A 15843-nucleotide genomic window follows, 5' to 3' on the forward strand; every position below is an offset into this window, starting at 1 on the left:
TTGTTTATTCATAGGAACAGAACAGCAATATAGAATTTGATTAATTCTTGTTGTATCTAGGAGGTTCTTGATCCAGAAAATACACCAATACCGAAGCCAAATTCCAAGCAATCCATCAACTATGGAGTGGGATTTGGACTTAGAATAATCCAATTGTATCTTTATTTTTCCATGAGATTTTAAAAGAAGAATTGCCTGCCCAACCTAAACTGGCCATAAGTGTGTTTGGTTGAATCTATTAGATATTGAAGTTGGATGCAGTTAGATTTGCATGAAGTAAATGGCACACCAAAGTAGGCCTATAAACCATGAAAAAAAAATAATTATGATGCATAGTGGGCATGAGCAAAGCCAGCTTTTCTACCATGTTATAGTAGTCACTGTCTCTGTCTGTGAAGTTGGCAAACATCACATTCAGGTTTTCTCCCGGCACTCTGCTGGTAACAATGATAAACTTGATAATATTTCTAATCAGCTACTGAGCTACATGGGGTGGATGGTTTGGCTTGCAAAAATAAAAATTCGTGCATGACAGTATGACGTTGTTTCGTTGGACTTTGTAATAAATGTATCATCCTTGATTAATGAACACAGGCGTGCACTGTGAAGGCCATTTGGTCACCTGTTCACAGCTCCACCGTGACGTTTTACGGCAGCCTTTGGTGGGACTTTCCGCAGTTCCACCGTGAGGTTTTACTGCAGCTTTTGAACGGAGCGAACGCAGTAAAAAGATGAGGCCAGAGTCTATGGAGGACGGACCTCGGGAATATGTTTTCCGTGGTCAAAAGGTGGGTAATAATTGACTGAAACCAAGTAGCAGGAAATGACGAGGGTTCTTTATCTGATCCATTTTAAAGTTGAAAAAATCTCTCCATTTCGAAGAAGATGGAAAAGTATCCCAAAGTTTTTGAGTGCCCTTGAAACCAAACGATACTGCCTACTTCCGGCCCTCGCTGTTCTTCCACTGAGAATGTTTTGTCAGCTTCTTAGATTCGCTTTTCATGCATGTATAATCTTAAGATATGGTTAAATTATAATTCCTGCATGCTAATCGAAATCAAGGCATTGTTACAAGTAGTAAATTATTCTGGTAATTATAAAAAATAAATATTGCTCGTAAATATCATAAACCAGCAGGATTATGCCAAAAATATTAATCTGTACACGGTATCTCTTCCGAAACTATAACTTGGATGCCTAAATAATAGAAAAATGCTTAATTGAATTTATATGCTCTCTGGATTAAAGAGATTGAAGCTGAATCAACTATTCTTATTTGAAAGCAATATAACATGGCAAGATCTGTTATCTAGCTACGAATATTTTGCATTTCGACATATCTTTTATTGAAGGAATCCGTCTTAAATATGTATGCACCAAGAAATGCTTTAATAACATGGATATCTCACAAGAAAAAAAGATGCATGGCTGTATTTTTCTTTTCTTTTTCTTTTTCAGATTGGGAAGGAAAGTCCTTTCATTAGAGAAGATGAGGTCCTACCTAAGCTTATTCAACATTTGCACTCACAATTTAGGATTTTTACTCACCGAATCTTAGAAACTCTATTGTCTTGAGCTGACCCATCTAACAGTCAAGATGCCCACGTAGGATTGTTAGCTCAACCAAATTCAAAATTTTGACAGGGCTTCTAAGCTTCAAGCTAGAGTAACAAGAGCTATTTATTACCAGATCTATCATTTTGAATTATTACACATGGAACCATGACCACATTGCATTAAAAAGGTCTATTGGGCTCTATATTCCTAGGTGTCACATCCTTCCACTCCATGAGGCTTTGAGTTTAGAGTCTTGACGGGTGCATCTTTAATTCATTTCACCTAGTCATGAAAGTATATATCTAGACTAGAGCTATATTGATCTACTATCGTTTTGAAGTATTACACATGCAACCATAACTACGTTGTGTAAAAAGGTACATTAGGCAGTACCTAGCAGTCGCATTCTTTCTCTCCCTGAAGTAGGCTTTGAGTCTAGACTGACGCATCTCTAGTTTATTTTACCTTGTCTTGAAAATATCTAGAATTGAATCATTTATTTCAACAAGATTATATATATTGTGTGATAGATTTTGGGAACAAATGTTTACACAGCATTTTCCAATTCATAGAACGTAGCACATTCTGGTCTCTCTTATGTGCCTTATCATCAATCTATAGCTGATATAGATAGGCTTTTAGGATGAACTCCTGGTGTATGTCTTTTTTTGGTATGCTATATGTTGAAATCACCATTTGTCCCAAAAGCTTAAGCTAGTAGAATGAGATATTATTTATATATTTTATATTTTCTTACACTCTCCTTTGCATATGGGCTGGACTTTCTTTTTAATAAGCGAGCCAAACATGCGAAATATTTTTAGTAGAATGAGGTATATTTATTTATATATTTTATATTTTCTCACACTATACTTGATAATTTAACTAATTGATGATCACACGAATATTTCAAACAAATATGTTGCACCACTACATAAAGCTGAAGCCATTCTTTGGAAATCTAGGCATGCTAAAAAGATTCTAAGTTCTCTTGGTCTCAAAAGATTTTTTTGGCATGCCGAGAAGATTGGCCGAACGATATTTTGCTCCATAATCTAGTTTAAAGCCACCTGAACGAACCCATCATCCGACAGTCCTGAGAAACAGATTTTTATCATATCCAAGTAGATTCGGCTTTTCTGGTTCCAATTTGTCCGCATATATGGTGTGCATGCCACACCTCATCCTAGTTACGACCACTCCCTACCAATTCCACTTTGGAACAAAGGTTTTCCACCACCGAAATTGTTATTTATAACCGTTACAACAATTATAACAACCATTATATATCTCAAAAATGATTTTTGAAATTTTAATATTAAACTAATCATTGAAATAATCGCTTTTATAATGAGGCTACAATAGAAAATAATGAACAATGTCAGAAAAATAACAAGCGTTATCCTTCCACTCATTGTTTCTTAGATGAAATAATATATTTCTTTGAACTGTATTGGAGAGAATTATGGGGGAAAAAACTGAAATGAAAAAAAAATCATTTTACTGGAAGAAAGTACGAGTAAATATAAAGAGCGTTATTTATATTATAACAATCTCTTATAATAAAAATAATGATCATTATATTTTTTACATTATCTTCTCAAGAACAAAATGGAGATATAATTACCAGTTTGTGAGGCCGCAGTCCTCTTGAGGGAAAGAGCCCATTTGGTTTACGCGATAAATTTTTTTTCATCAGAATATTTCTTTTATAAAGTTGGTATTTTATAATATGATGCTTAGAAAAATAATTCTGACATACTGGGTTGATTATGGAAAAGTGATACATTTCATAGTGGTTTATATTTGGTTGAGCATACTCTTAATAAAGAAAAGACTTTATCTATAAATTTTGGTGGCTTAAGACTAGTTTTAGAAAATAATTTTAATTTCCAACTAGTACAAAAATAGTTTTCTTACGTCTCTCATAAATTTTTTTAATAAATATTAAAAATTTTATTTCTATTGAATGCTACTTTCGAGAAACCTACGCCCAGACAAATTTTTTTTGGACCAAACGAGTCCAAATAGAAGCGGTCCTATGACAATTGACAACCATTTTAATCCTTTGGAGAGGGCTTACGTCACATCCAATTCTTACGTACGAGTTAATTTTGGTAGTTAGGAGCTGAAGTATAGAAAGGGAACGATCTCATTGGGCCGCTGGAATTCGAGTACTGCCATCAAAAACTTGGTGTGGCCACCTTAAGCCTCGACTCTTTCCCTGGGATTCCATTTCCATTGTTGAGTTCGCCTTCCACGTATTCGTGAGAATGCCAAATGAACTAGTCATCGATGAGTAGCTCGTCTTTAAATCTTTTTTATCCAATTGAGTTCAATTTTTTTAGATAAGACATATAATCTATTAGTTTAACTAATATTTATAAATAATAATCCATCTATATATTTTTCGTAAGTACTCAATATAAGAGTCTTAATGAAGAATAATAGATTAAGATATGATGCTCGAGTCCAAAACAATCTCATATATCTTACACATATTCCTAACCACCTAAAACTATAAATTAAGCAAGTCCTTTGCAGGCTCATTAGATCATGACAAGATCAGAGCTTATGAGACTTCAAGTTCTCATCACTGTTAAATGTATTGTTTATGAACATTTTGAGTTTTGCTTGGTATAGAGAAATCAGTTTGATACTGTTTTTTTTTAAGTGTACTGACCCGACCCGATCGGTATTTTGTGCTGGATGACTGACCCGACCCGACCGGTGACCCTATTAGAGGGCAATCTTCTCATATATCTCTTCCTGGATTTTTCACTGGTCTCGCATGCTCTTCATCACCTTGTTAGATCCGAGATGCAGTCGACGAAGAAAGTGGCTCCTACTGGATGAAGATCACCGGCGAGAGGGTCAACAAGTTGGCCAGTTCTTATAGTACCCGGGTTTCTCATTTGGTCCGACCCGCGAAGCCCAGCGAGTGGCGGGTTGACCGGGTCGACTCACCCCGGGGTCTTCAAAACACTGGTTTGAAGTTGCGTTTGATGTTCATTTATTCGACCACGGGCTTGACCTGATCACAGTACGGGCTGAATTTGAGCTCGAGCTCAGCTCTTAAAATCCTTCGTTATCTCTGTGACATAAATTACGTTAAACCTTCATCCATGGTCTCCAAACTTCCAAAACACTGCCTGCCATCTATCCCCCCAAAAGATTCTCTTGCTCGAGAAACAAAATGAGTCCACAAGCTGAAAAGAGCAACGTAGTGGGGATTACCGCAAATGTCTTTCCTCTCATTCCTTGCTAGTATTTCTCAATAATTGCTTGTTTCCCTCTCATGCTTCTTGCAGTGACTCCAAAACTTCTTGTCGTCGCTTTGATATATATGTTTGCACTTTGCAGGTGTAAGAAAGAAAACTAGGGAGAAAACTATTAAAATCACCGCTTATCCGGAAAACTTAAACTTATGCGATGAAACAGATTTATTTATATATTTTATATTTTTTTATATTCTTCTTTATATATGAGTCGGATTTTTTTTTAATTGAGTAATCTGCTATTAAAATTACCACTTGTCCTAAAAATAGATTTATTTATATATTTTATATTTTTTTAATAAAAATCTGGCATCGGACGAAGATAGATAGGAGCTTGCAAACCAGGCAGGCCCCCACCCCTAACGAATAGCCCCTGGTCTTTATCCGACCCCTTCCCCTGGTCCCAAGTCCATGTTTTGCCTCCATATTTTCGTCCAAACTATTTTTCAGATACTCCACTATATGCTTTAAAGTTTAAACTGTAAGCTCTTACCTATTCCCTGTTCCCATTTCTCACCACACTCGCCGCTTCCTAATTTCCATTGCTTTCTTATCTCTCTCCATCTCAAGCCTCTCTACCTCCCTTTCTTAACCTTTTTTGTTTTTTTGTTTCCCTCTCTTCTATGGCTATAGTATTAGACTGTAACTTGTAGAGAGAGCAGGCCAACCGAGTCTCAATAATGCAGGCATGCAAGGAAGAAAGGAAGCAGGGAAGGAGCAGAGTAGCTAGTGTTGATTTGCCCCCTCTGCAGCCTTTCTTTGCGTCCATATTTATCTCTCCGAGTGGATGCTGAGGGAATTTAAGAAGCCCCTTTTTTATCTGTTTCGTGAAAGAGAAGTAACCGATGGAGAGTTTTCAAAGAAGAAGCGAGTCAGAGGTACTTCCCAACTCCAATGAAGAGGTTCAAGGACGCATTAACACCTTTGTATGTTCTCAATTTAATACCCCACTCTGCCCTTCTTAATGTTTCCTCTCTTTGTTAAGACCCCAGGATGCAAGAGATGTGGGGTGTTCACTGCCTCTTCTGAGATTTCATTTAATGCAATGCAAGTGATATATGGGAAAGTTTCATGTAGTAGAAGAAAGGGATAGACCCTGCTTTTCTTTGTTTGTATTCTTTTTGCACTCAATTGCACTTTTCTTCCTGGGTGAGAGGGAGCTGCTATGTCTGAAAATTCAGTTTATTAGACAAAATTCTTGCCCAACTTTGTCCATTTTAACTGTTCTTTTTTTCTCTCCTGGTTAACGTCTTGGTAAAAGATACAGTTGATTGGAGAAGAGATGAGCTCGGATTGCTTGGAACCGAAAGTCCGGAGCCCGAGTTCTGTTACCGAAATGAGCTATGGAAGCCTAATTCGAGGCCATTACCACCACACGCCCTTCCTCCAACTGCTCCAGAGCGCAATGCAAGCAGAGGAGGAGACGGAAGAACAGGAAGAGCAGCAACTCCACCTGCAAGTCGTCCAGCAACAGCACCAGCAAGCGCTTTTCACCTCCTTCCCACCGGAATCCAACTTCCAGCTCCTCCTACGCCTCCAGAGCCACGGCGATAAAAAGCGGATGGCCGAGATTGACTCCTCCCGGGCCGCGGAACAGCTGGAGAGCTGCGTCACCCACGCCTCCGAGTCCCAGTCCGACGCCAAAGGAGTTGACGGCCACGAACCCAGTCACCACCTCCAACTCCCCTCTGGAACCACCAGATCTACGGCGGCGGCCGCGCCGGCGGGGTCGAGGGAGCGGAAGAAGAGGAAGCGCTTGCGGACGGCGTCGGCGGCCTCGACGAAGAGCACGGAGGAGGCGGAGAGCCAGCGGATGGCGCACATCGCGGTGGAGCGCAACCGCCGGCGGCTGATGAACGACCACCTCGCCGCCCTCCGCGCCCTCATACCCCCCTCCTTCGTCCCACGAGTACGCTCTCTCCCTCACATCTCCTTCCAATTCCATCCATCTTTCTAACCGGACGGGGTCCTGATTTCACGGCATTGCGTTCGGGAGCAGGGGGACCAAGCCTCCATCATCGGTGGAGCCATCGACTTCGTCAAGGAGCTCGAGCAGCTCCTCGTCTTGCTCCTGGCCAAGAAGCGGCAGCGCACGTCGGCCGCCAGCACGTCCTCCGCCGCCTCCTCTTCATGCACGACCCTCTCGAGATCCACAAGCGAGGAGGAAGGTTGCCCCGCAGCGGCGCCGGCCACCGCTGCGTCGCTGGAGGGCTTCTTCATCTCGCCGCAGTACACGAGCTACTCGCAGTCCCAGCAGCCGTGTCGGCGCGCCAAGGAGGAGGAGGACGGCGAGGAATCGCCGGCGGCGAAGGAAGGGGTGGACGTGGAGGCGATTGTGTTGCAAGGGCACGTGAATCTGAAGGTGGTGGGGCGGCGGCAGGCGGGGCAGCTGGTGCAAGCCATCGCCGCCCTGGAGGAGCTCCGCCTCTCTGTCCTCCACCTCAACATCACCTCCCTCGACCCCTCCTCCATCCTCTACTCCCTTAACCTCAAAGTTAGTAATAAAAGTTCTTTCACCAGCCTTCAAAACTAAATAAGCTTAAGCTTTCTTTTATTTAAGAACTAATGCTGAGATATTTTATCCGTAATCTAATGGTTAAACGAAACAAAAACACAGATGGAGGAGGAGTGCAAGCTTGGATCGGCGGACGAGATTGCAACGGCGGTGCACCAGATATTCGGCTACATCAACGCCTCCCGATGACGCTGGCTGGGTCTTGTTGTCATGATCTTGGAGAGAGATGATGACATGGGCTAAGGGTTTAAGGTGGTCCAAGGCTAACGCCATTGCTACTGTTGCTGCACTGCGGTCTGCGGAGGGGTTAGCATCCAGGGAGCAGAGCGGGGCAGCAGCTTTTTCCTGCTCTCTGAAGACCGGAGAGGTGATAGGATTTTGTACTGTTTAGATCCATCCTTGGAAATGTCAGTCTCTCTGAGTTTTTTTTTTTTTTCCTTCCCCCCTCTCTTTTCCCTCTTCTCGAAAGTAATGGATGCGCCTTTTGAGATTGCAGGGGTTGAATTTCTACTCTTATGATTACTGATGATGCTCACGGTTGTTTATTTTATATTATTCTAATTTATTCTATGATAAATTATATTTTTTTGTCCATCAAATTTCAAAAATATTTTAAAACTATTTTTATAGATTAATTAGATTTTTTACTTTTTCAAGTGTGGTTCCATGTAGCCTCTGCAGTTTTTTTCAACCTATTTCTGGCATTGTAAAATTTTATCTTGATGATGCAGACCGAAGCTATAGTAAAATTTCTCATCAAAAAGTATTCAATTTTTGAATATCATATCATCATTCATTTACCATAATATTAAAATAAAATTTTTAATACTTATACCATATCATCGCCCACATCAAAAATTGACGCCGGAATGGCAATATTAAATCATACTTAAAAATTGAAAAAATATTTCAAAATTTTAAATTACAAAATTATTTAAAAATATTTATGTAATTCGGACAAACGAGAACATAATTTATCTTTTATTCTGTTGGTTTTTAGGTTTTCTTAGTGTTATGTTTGGCTTTCTCCAGCATGATGTGGAAGTCCTTGCCTGAGTTGCCTATCATGAGATGATCGTAACCATTTTTTGGTTCTTCGATTCAAGTAGGACATGGCCGTTGATTTATTGCAAAAATATTAAACTGTTTTCTAGGTCACCCCTAATCGTTAGCACGAGGGTTTCTCCTCTCGCAGTTCTTCGCTGAATGCATCTCTTTGCTCGAGCCAAACGGTCTTGCCCAAAACTATACCCCTCGATTCCTTCTCTCCTTAAAGAAAACGATACTGAGAACACCATCCATAAAATAAGGCAATACCACTTGAAACCGAGAAATTTTCTAGCAAACTATTCCTCTTCTTGTTGATCAAAATTGCTACAACCAATAGTTGTTCTTGGCGAAGCAAGCGGTCCGCACGCTCCTCTCGAATTATCCGGCAAACTTGTTTGGGCTTCCCTCTGTTGAAGGTAGGCAAGAGCAATAGGCCTTTTTGTAGGCTATTGGATCATGAGAATTCTTTGATAGAGCTCTATATTGATCACATTTAAAATTAATGTTGCTTTAGGGAGGATAGAACCGGCATTGGTCACATTAAAATCAGTTTAAAGAATATAAAAATAAAATTTTTTATTCAGACATGTAGCATAAGTTTTCAATGTTTATAAAAAGAAAATAAAAAAGCAGTTTTTAAAAATAATTTTTTATGCAATCTTTCTTGCAACCAGACTTATCCTTGATGTTTAGTCTATGCTCTAGGAGTCTAGCTTTGTTTTTCAAGTGGAATCCTGCTATCCCTACACACATACTAGAGACTAAAAATAAAATGATCATCAAAGATGAAAGGTTGATTTAAAAGCTTAATCAACAAAGCCCAAATGTTAAAAGGCAATCATCAAGGGTTTGATTCTTGATTGCCTTTTTTTCACTTTTTGGCATATATGAACAAAGTTGCCATCTATTACATATAAAGCAAGCTTTCTCGTCAAAGAAAAATGAAAAAAAAGGAAAAGTAGGTGGATGCTGCAGTCCAATCTAAATGAGAAAAGAATATTGAGATCATTACTATCATTGATACACTTCCAAAGAAAAAGGAAATTTTGATATAAAGAATATGCTCATCATTTCAATAGAAATTCTTCCGGAAAAGAATTTGAATAAACAATCTAGTAACAAAAATTTACAATCTCAAAAAATGGGATAATTAATTATTGGAGCCTTACAATCATTATGGAAGCAAGCAAATAAAAGTGTTTAGGATGATATACATTATCGATCTTTTTCTTATCAGCTTAAGCTTTTAGGGTTGATTGATTAGTTACTGTAGTATCAAAATCGAGGTTGCTGAAAATTATGAGTTCAAATCCTGCATGCCAAATATTTGAATCCTTTCAATATGGTCCCTTGAAGTGCATAGTAGACCGTCCATGAGGATGACAGTGTTAAGCTTGATATATATTGTTAACACCAACTTCAACTTTTGGGCTTCATTAGTTAGTTAACGAAATATCGGATCGACATGGAAGAAAATGCAATAAGGTTTTCTAAAAAATTAAAATATGATCGATGATATTTTTATTTTTTATTGTTGCACGTCTTTTATTTCTTCCAAAAAAAAAAAGCTAAACACATCTCGTTAAGATGCATATTATAGAAAAAACCCTTACAAGGAGATAGAGAAGGAAAGACATCCCCTAATTATTTGCTTATTAAAAAAGAAAAAAGAAAGTTGCTTCTTAGTGTTTATGCATCCTCTCCCATATTACCCTCTTGTGAAGAACTATCAAAACTGCTTTATGAGCATGTTTCCTCAAATTTCCTTGATGGTTATAACCTGAACCAAAATTATCCAAACTCATGACTAAAACATTATCGGTGTTTTCTAGTTTTTTGGGCTAATTTTCTAGCTTTGTAGGAGTTTAAAACATCTAAGGGTGTCAAAGGATATCGTTAACCCATGAATCCAATCTAAAACAAATCTTGAATATAGGGTTTGAGTATGAAAAACAATCTTAATAAGCTATCGGATTGGATTCGGATTCTGAACTTAGACTTGAAGTCTTATTATGTCGGGCTTGAGTTTGAAAAATCCCATACCCAAAACTCTGAATCTTGTGTAAGAAAATATAAAATATATAAATAAATCTACCTCATTCTATCACTATTCTTGTCCAAGCACGCTTAACTACAAAGTTCTGATGTTGTTGGGCTCACCCATTAAAAAAAAGTCCAGCCCATATGTGAGAAGAAATGTAAGAAAATATAAAATATATAAATAAATCTACCTCATCTTATCAGTTTAAGCTTTTGGAATGAAGTAGATTTATTTATATATTTTATATTTCTTATGCAAACACCTTTCTTTTGGCACCATGCCCACCTTTTATGCATTGTCATCTTATGCGATGCTGCAAAACCAAGTTGCTAACATTCCAAGGCCCAACTATGCATTCAAATGTTGAGAAAAATGTGCCTCGAAACTCGAAACGACTGCAAATTGAATTCGGCTCAAGTTTGCTTGAAAAAGTCTGTGCCAACTGAATGGAGTCGACTCCTGCAGAGCTGGAGTCGACTCCTATGAAGCTTGAGTCGACCCCAGGGATGAGAGGGTCGACTCGCATCTGCCACAGTGAAGAAACAGAGAGCAGTTTTCTGGGTTGCTTGCAGGAGTCGACTCCAGCCCTGCAGGAGTCGACTCCAACCCTGCAGGAGTCGACTCTCTCAGAAAGACAGAACGTGCCAGTTTCGGTGCTGATACTTGGAGTCGACCCGAGGATGTCCGAGTCGACTCGAACTTATCAGGAGTCGACCCCTGAAAGTGAGGAGTCGACTCCTGATCACGGGATTGATTGAAACGATGGCAAGATGGGTTTTTTTGACTTAGGGTTTTTCGTAGGGAAGTTTCCTTATGTGTTGAAAACCTATAAATAGGTTTTTTTGGTGAACCCTAGGTGAGATGAGAGCGGCCGTAGTGAGTTTCTTTTGGAGTCCTATCTCTCTTGTAAGCCCTAGGTGTGCAATCTCCAACAGGAAGAGAGATCATTGTAACCCTTGCTGAATATATTGAAATCTGTGTGTGTGGCCTCCGTGGACGTAACCCGTATTGGGTGAACCACGTAAAATTATTGTCTTTGTGATTGTTTGATTTTATTCTCTACTACTTCTTCTTCTCGATTTGTCTTTCCGCAGTTTGGATCCAGAAAGGGAATAGTACGATCGAAGGGTGAGTGCTTTCAAGCATCGCGCAACAACTGGTATCAGAGCAACGTTCCCTGTGTTCCAATGGCTGACGAAGGAAGATTGAGGATAGAGAAATTCAACGGACAGAACTTTGGTGTGTGGAAGATGCAGATGGAAGATTACTTGCTCTCAAAGGATCTGGATCTACCACTGGGCGGAGAAGAAGCGAAGCCGACAGACATGCCGTCGGAGAAGTGGGAGCGTCTTGATAAGAAGGCGCTCGCCGCTATCCGTTTGTCCTTGGCATCGGAGATCCTCGCCAATATATCCAAAGTAAAGACTACAAAAGATTTGATGGACACACTGGCTTCCATGTATGATGAGCCAACAGGAGCGAACAAGGTATTCCTGATTCGACGATTATTCACTTTGAAGATGAGAGACAGTGGGAGTGTTCATTCACATTTGAGTGAATTCAATACCCTATGTGCCCAATTGGAATCTGTGAAGATCACGTTCACTGATGAGGTGAAGGCGTGGGCTCTTCTAGGTCAGATGCCTGAAAGTTGGGAAGGCTTTATCACGGCTGTTAGTAATTCTTCGGGAAAGACTACAGCGAGGTTTGATGAAGTGGTAGCTCTTATTCTGAGTGAAGAGGCTCGAAGGAAAACCCTGGATCCATCAGCAAGTTCATCTGGGAACGCGCTGGCTTTTGAAGAACGTGGAAGGACTTCAAAGAAGGGAGACAGAAATAGGGGTGGACGATCCAAGTCTAGAAACAAGTCTAGACCTCTTGGAAAGTGCTGGAATTGTGGGCAGAAGGGTCACTTGAGAAAAGACTGCAAAGTGTCGAAGAACAATGGTGGTTCTGACACTAAAGCAAGTGCTAATTTAGCCGAAACTGCAAGTGAAGATGATGCCCTGATACTTTCCTGTGATATTCATCCGGAGTCGTGGATAGTCGACTCAGGTGCCTCGTTCCATGCTACTGGAAACAAGGCAATCATCTCAAACTATGTTGCAGGTGATCACGGCAAGGTGTATCTTGGTGATGGAAACAGTTGCAACATCGTAGGGAAGGGAGATGCTCAGATAAAGACATCAAGTGGGATGACTTTAACTCTGAAAGATGTGCGACATGTACCCAAACTGGCTCGAAATCTGATTTCGGTAAGTCAGTTGTCGGATTTGGGGTTTGTGACCACCTTCAATGATGATGCTTGGAAGATCACTAAGGGAGCCTTGGTGATTGCTCGAGGTGCAAGGTCAGGAACACTATACATGACAGCTGATACTGATTCCACCGTCAGTACTGCAAATCCGACTGTTGATGCAAGGACATGGCACATGAGACTTGGCCACATGAGTCAGAAAGGGATGAAGGTGATGATGACTAAAGGAAAACTGGGAGATCTGAAATCTGTGGATTTGAAATTCTGTGAAGATTGTGTACTATCAAAGCAGAAGAAGGTCAGTTTTTCAAAAGGAGGTAGTACCAAGAAAAATTCTAAGTTGGAACTCGTACATACTGACGTGTGGGGACCAACTCAAGTGGCTTCTCATGCAGGAGCAAGGTACTATGTCACGTTCATCGATGATGCTACCCGAAAGCTATGGGTCTACTTCTTGAAGCACAAATCCGATGTATTTGAGAAGTTCAAGAGGTGGAAGGCTTTAGTGGAGAATGAGACAGGTCAGAGATTGAAGTGTCTCAAGTCTGACAATGGGGGCGAATACTGCAGTGATGATTTTGAGGTTTTTTGTGCCTCAGCTGGAATTCGAAGACTGAAGACGGTTCCAGGAACGCCACAGCAAAATGGCGTTGCAGAACGCATGAACCGCACCATCAACGAGCGGGCACGATGCATGAGGCTTCATGCGGGGTTGCCGAAGATTTTTTGGGCGGAAGCGGTCAGTACAGCAGTGTATCTGATCAACAGAGGGCCTTCAGTTGCATTGGAGCTTGGACTGCCGGAGGAAGCATGGACTGGAAAAGAGGTGAAACTATCTCACTTGCGTACCTTTGGTTGCATCTCTTACGTGCTCGATACTGCAGACAATCGAACCAAGCTGGATGCAAAGTCAAAGAAGTGCACATTCATTGGGTACGGTGGTGATGATTTTGGATACCGACTCTGGGATGCGACAGATCGGAAAGTCATCAGGAGCAGAAATGTTGTATTCAATGAAGAGGTTCTGTACAAGGACCTGCAGCAACAGACGGGCCAAGGCGACAAAGCTGTAAAATCGGAATATGCAGAGCTGGATGATGAAACAATGTCTCGAGACGATGAAGAAGTTGCTGAGCCAGTGGGAGAAGCACAGCAAGAAGAAGAACTGCCAGCTGATATCCCGATTGCTTTGCGCAAGGGTAAAAGAAACAGAAAAACTCCGTCTAGGTATGCTGACTCCCTACAATACTTGTTGCTTACGGATGGTGGTGAGCCAGAAAGCTATAAGGAGGCTTTACAGGTCGAAGCCAGTGACAAGTGGAAGCTTGCCATGGATGATGAAATGGATTCCCTATCATCCAACAGGACGTGGGACTTGGTTCCACTTCCGAAGGGGAAGAGAGCTTTGCACAACAAGTGGGTATACAGACTAAAGCTTGAACCGGATGGTTCTGAGAGGTTCAAAGCGAGACTTGTTGTCAAGGGTTTTCAGCAGAAGGAGGGCATTGATTTTGACGAGATCTTTTCTCCAGTTGTGAAGATGTCTACTATCCGGATGGTGTTGAGCATAGTGGCAGCCAAAGACTTACATCTTGAGCAGCTTGACATCAAGACTGCATTTTTACATGGCGACCTTGAAGAGGAAATCTACATGAAGCAGCCAGAAGGATATGTAGTGAAGGGGAAGAAAGATTGGGTGTGCCGACTTCAGAAAAGTTTGTACGGGTTGAAACAAGCGCCTCGTCAGTGGTACTTAAAGTTTGATCAGTTTATGCTGAAGAATGAGTTTCAGAGGTGTAATGGTGATCATTGCTGCTACTTTAAGGGATTGAAAAGCTCATATATCATTCTACTTCTGTATGTAGATGATATGTTGGTGGCAAGTGCCAACATGGGAGAGATTGTGAAACTGAAGAAACAATTATCCCAGGAGTTTTCAATGAAGGACTTGGGTGAAGCCAAGAAAGTCCTTGGGATGCGTATCAGCAGGGACAGGAAGCTTAAAACGTTGAAGTTGTCTCAAGCAGAGTACATTGATAAGGTGCTGAAGCGGTTCAATATGGACGGGGCTAAAGCTGTGAGTACTCCGCTGGGCGCACACTTCAAGTTATCAAAGCAGGAGTGTCCGACTACGCAGGATGATCGAGATGAGATGAAGTATGTACCCTACTCATCAGCGGTTGGAAGCCTTATGTATGCCATGGTTTGCACGAGACCGGATATTGCCCATGCAGTGGGAGTGGTGAGCAGATACATGAGCGATCCAGGCCAGGAGCATTGGAGAGCTGTGAAGTGGATATTGCGGTATCTGAAAGAAACCAGAGACTTAGGACTATGCTATGGTGGTCCTGATGTTTGCCTATATGGTTTCGTGGATTCTGACATGGCTGGAGACATTGATGGCAGAAAGAGTACTACCGGGTATGTGTTCACGCTGGGAAGTGCTGCAGTTTCATGGGTTTCGAAACTACAGAAGATTGTAGCATTGTCTACGACCGAGGCTGAATACGTTGCTCTTACTGAAGCGAGCAAGGAGATGGTTTGGTTACAAGGTTTGATGAAAGAGCTTGGCATGGAGCAAGGCGATGCGAAGTTGTATAGCGACAGCCAGAGTGCTATACATTTGGCAAAGAATGCTGCTTTTCACTCAAGGACCAAACACATTGATATCAGATATCACTTTATTCGGTCACTCCTCGAAGAAGATTTTTTCCGGCTAGAGAAGATACATACAATGGACAACCCAGCAGATATGTTGACAAAGGTAGTTACTCTTGAGAAGTTGCACATATGTGCATCTTCTGTTGGTCTTCACAGCTAGAAGTGAAGACAGAGGTTCACACACATGGAGGATGATTGGAGATCATGTTGCTGATGGGGTTACGGTTGCTTCAGGCTTGTTTCTCGGCAAGTGGGAGATTGTTGAGAAAAATGTGCCTCGAAACTCGAAACGACTGCAAATTGAATTCGGCTCAAGTTTGCTTAAAAAAGTCTGTGCCAACTGAATGGAGTCGACTCCTGCAGAGCTGGAGTCGACTCCTATGAAGCTTGAGTCGACCCCAGGGATGAGAGGGTCGACTCGCATCTGCCACAGTGAAGAAACAGAGAGCAGTTTTCTGGGTTGCTTGCAGGAGTCGACTCCAGT

At 41.2% G+C, this 15843-nt stretch overlaps 1 protein-coding gene across 2 annotated transcripts; it reads left to right on the plus strand.

Annotated features, from left to right (window-relative positions):
- Nucleotides 1-5401: 5401 nt before the first annotated feature.
- LOC103702759 (transcription factor SPEECHLESS-like) lies at nt 5402-7854 on the plus strand. Of its 2 annotated transcripts, none has more exons than XM_039126689.3 (4): nt 5402-5761; nt 6097-6744; nt 6835-7329; nt 7453-7854. In XM_039126689.3, the coding sequence occupies exons 1-4, from the start codon at nt 5681-5683 to the stop codon at nt 7537-7539; spliced, it is 1311 nt and encodes a 436-aa protein (XP_038982617.3). In that variant the 5' UTR covers nt 5402-5680; the 3' UTR covers nt 7540-7854. The 2 variants fall into 2 exon arrangements, with proteins under 2 accessions (XP_038982617.3, XP_038982618.3); XM_039126690.3 differs by having other exon boundaries at nt 6103-6744.
- Nucleotides 7855-15843: the final 7989 nt, after the last annotated feature.

This window comes from Phoenix dactylifera, chromosome 6, assembly GCF_051530095.1.
Source record: "Phoenix dactylifera cultivar Ajwa chromosome 6, Ajwa_hap1_PhDact_Kaust_v1.1, whole genome shotgun sequence".
Taxonomy (NCBI): domain Eukaryota; kingdom Viridiplantae; phylum Streptophyta; class Magnoliopsida; order Arecales; family Arecaceae; genus Phoenix; species Phoenix dactylifera.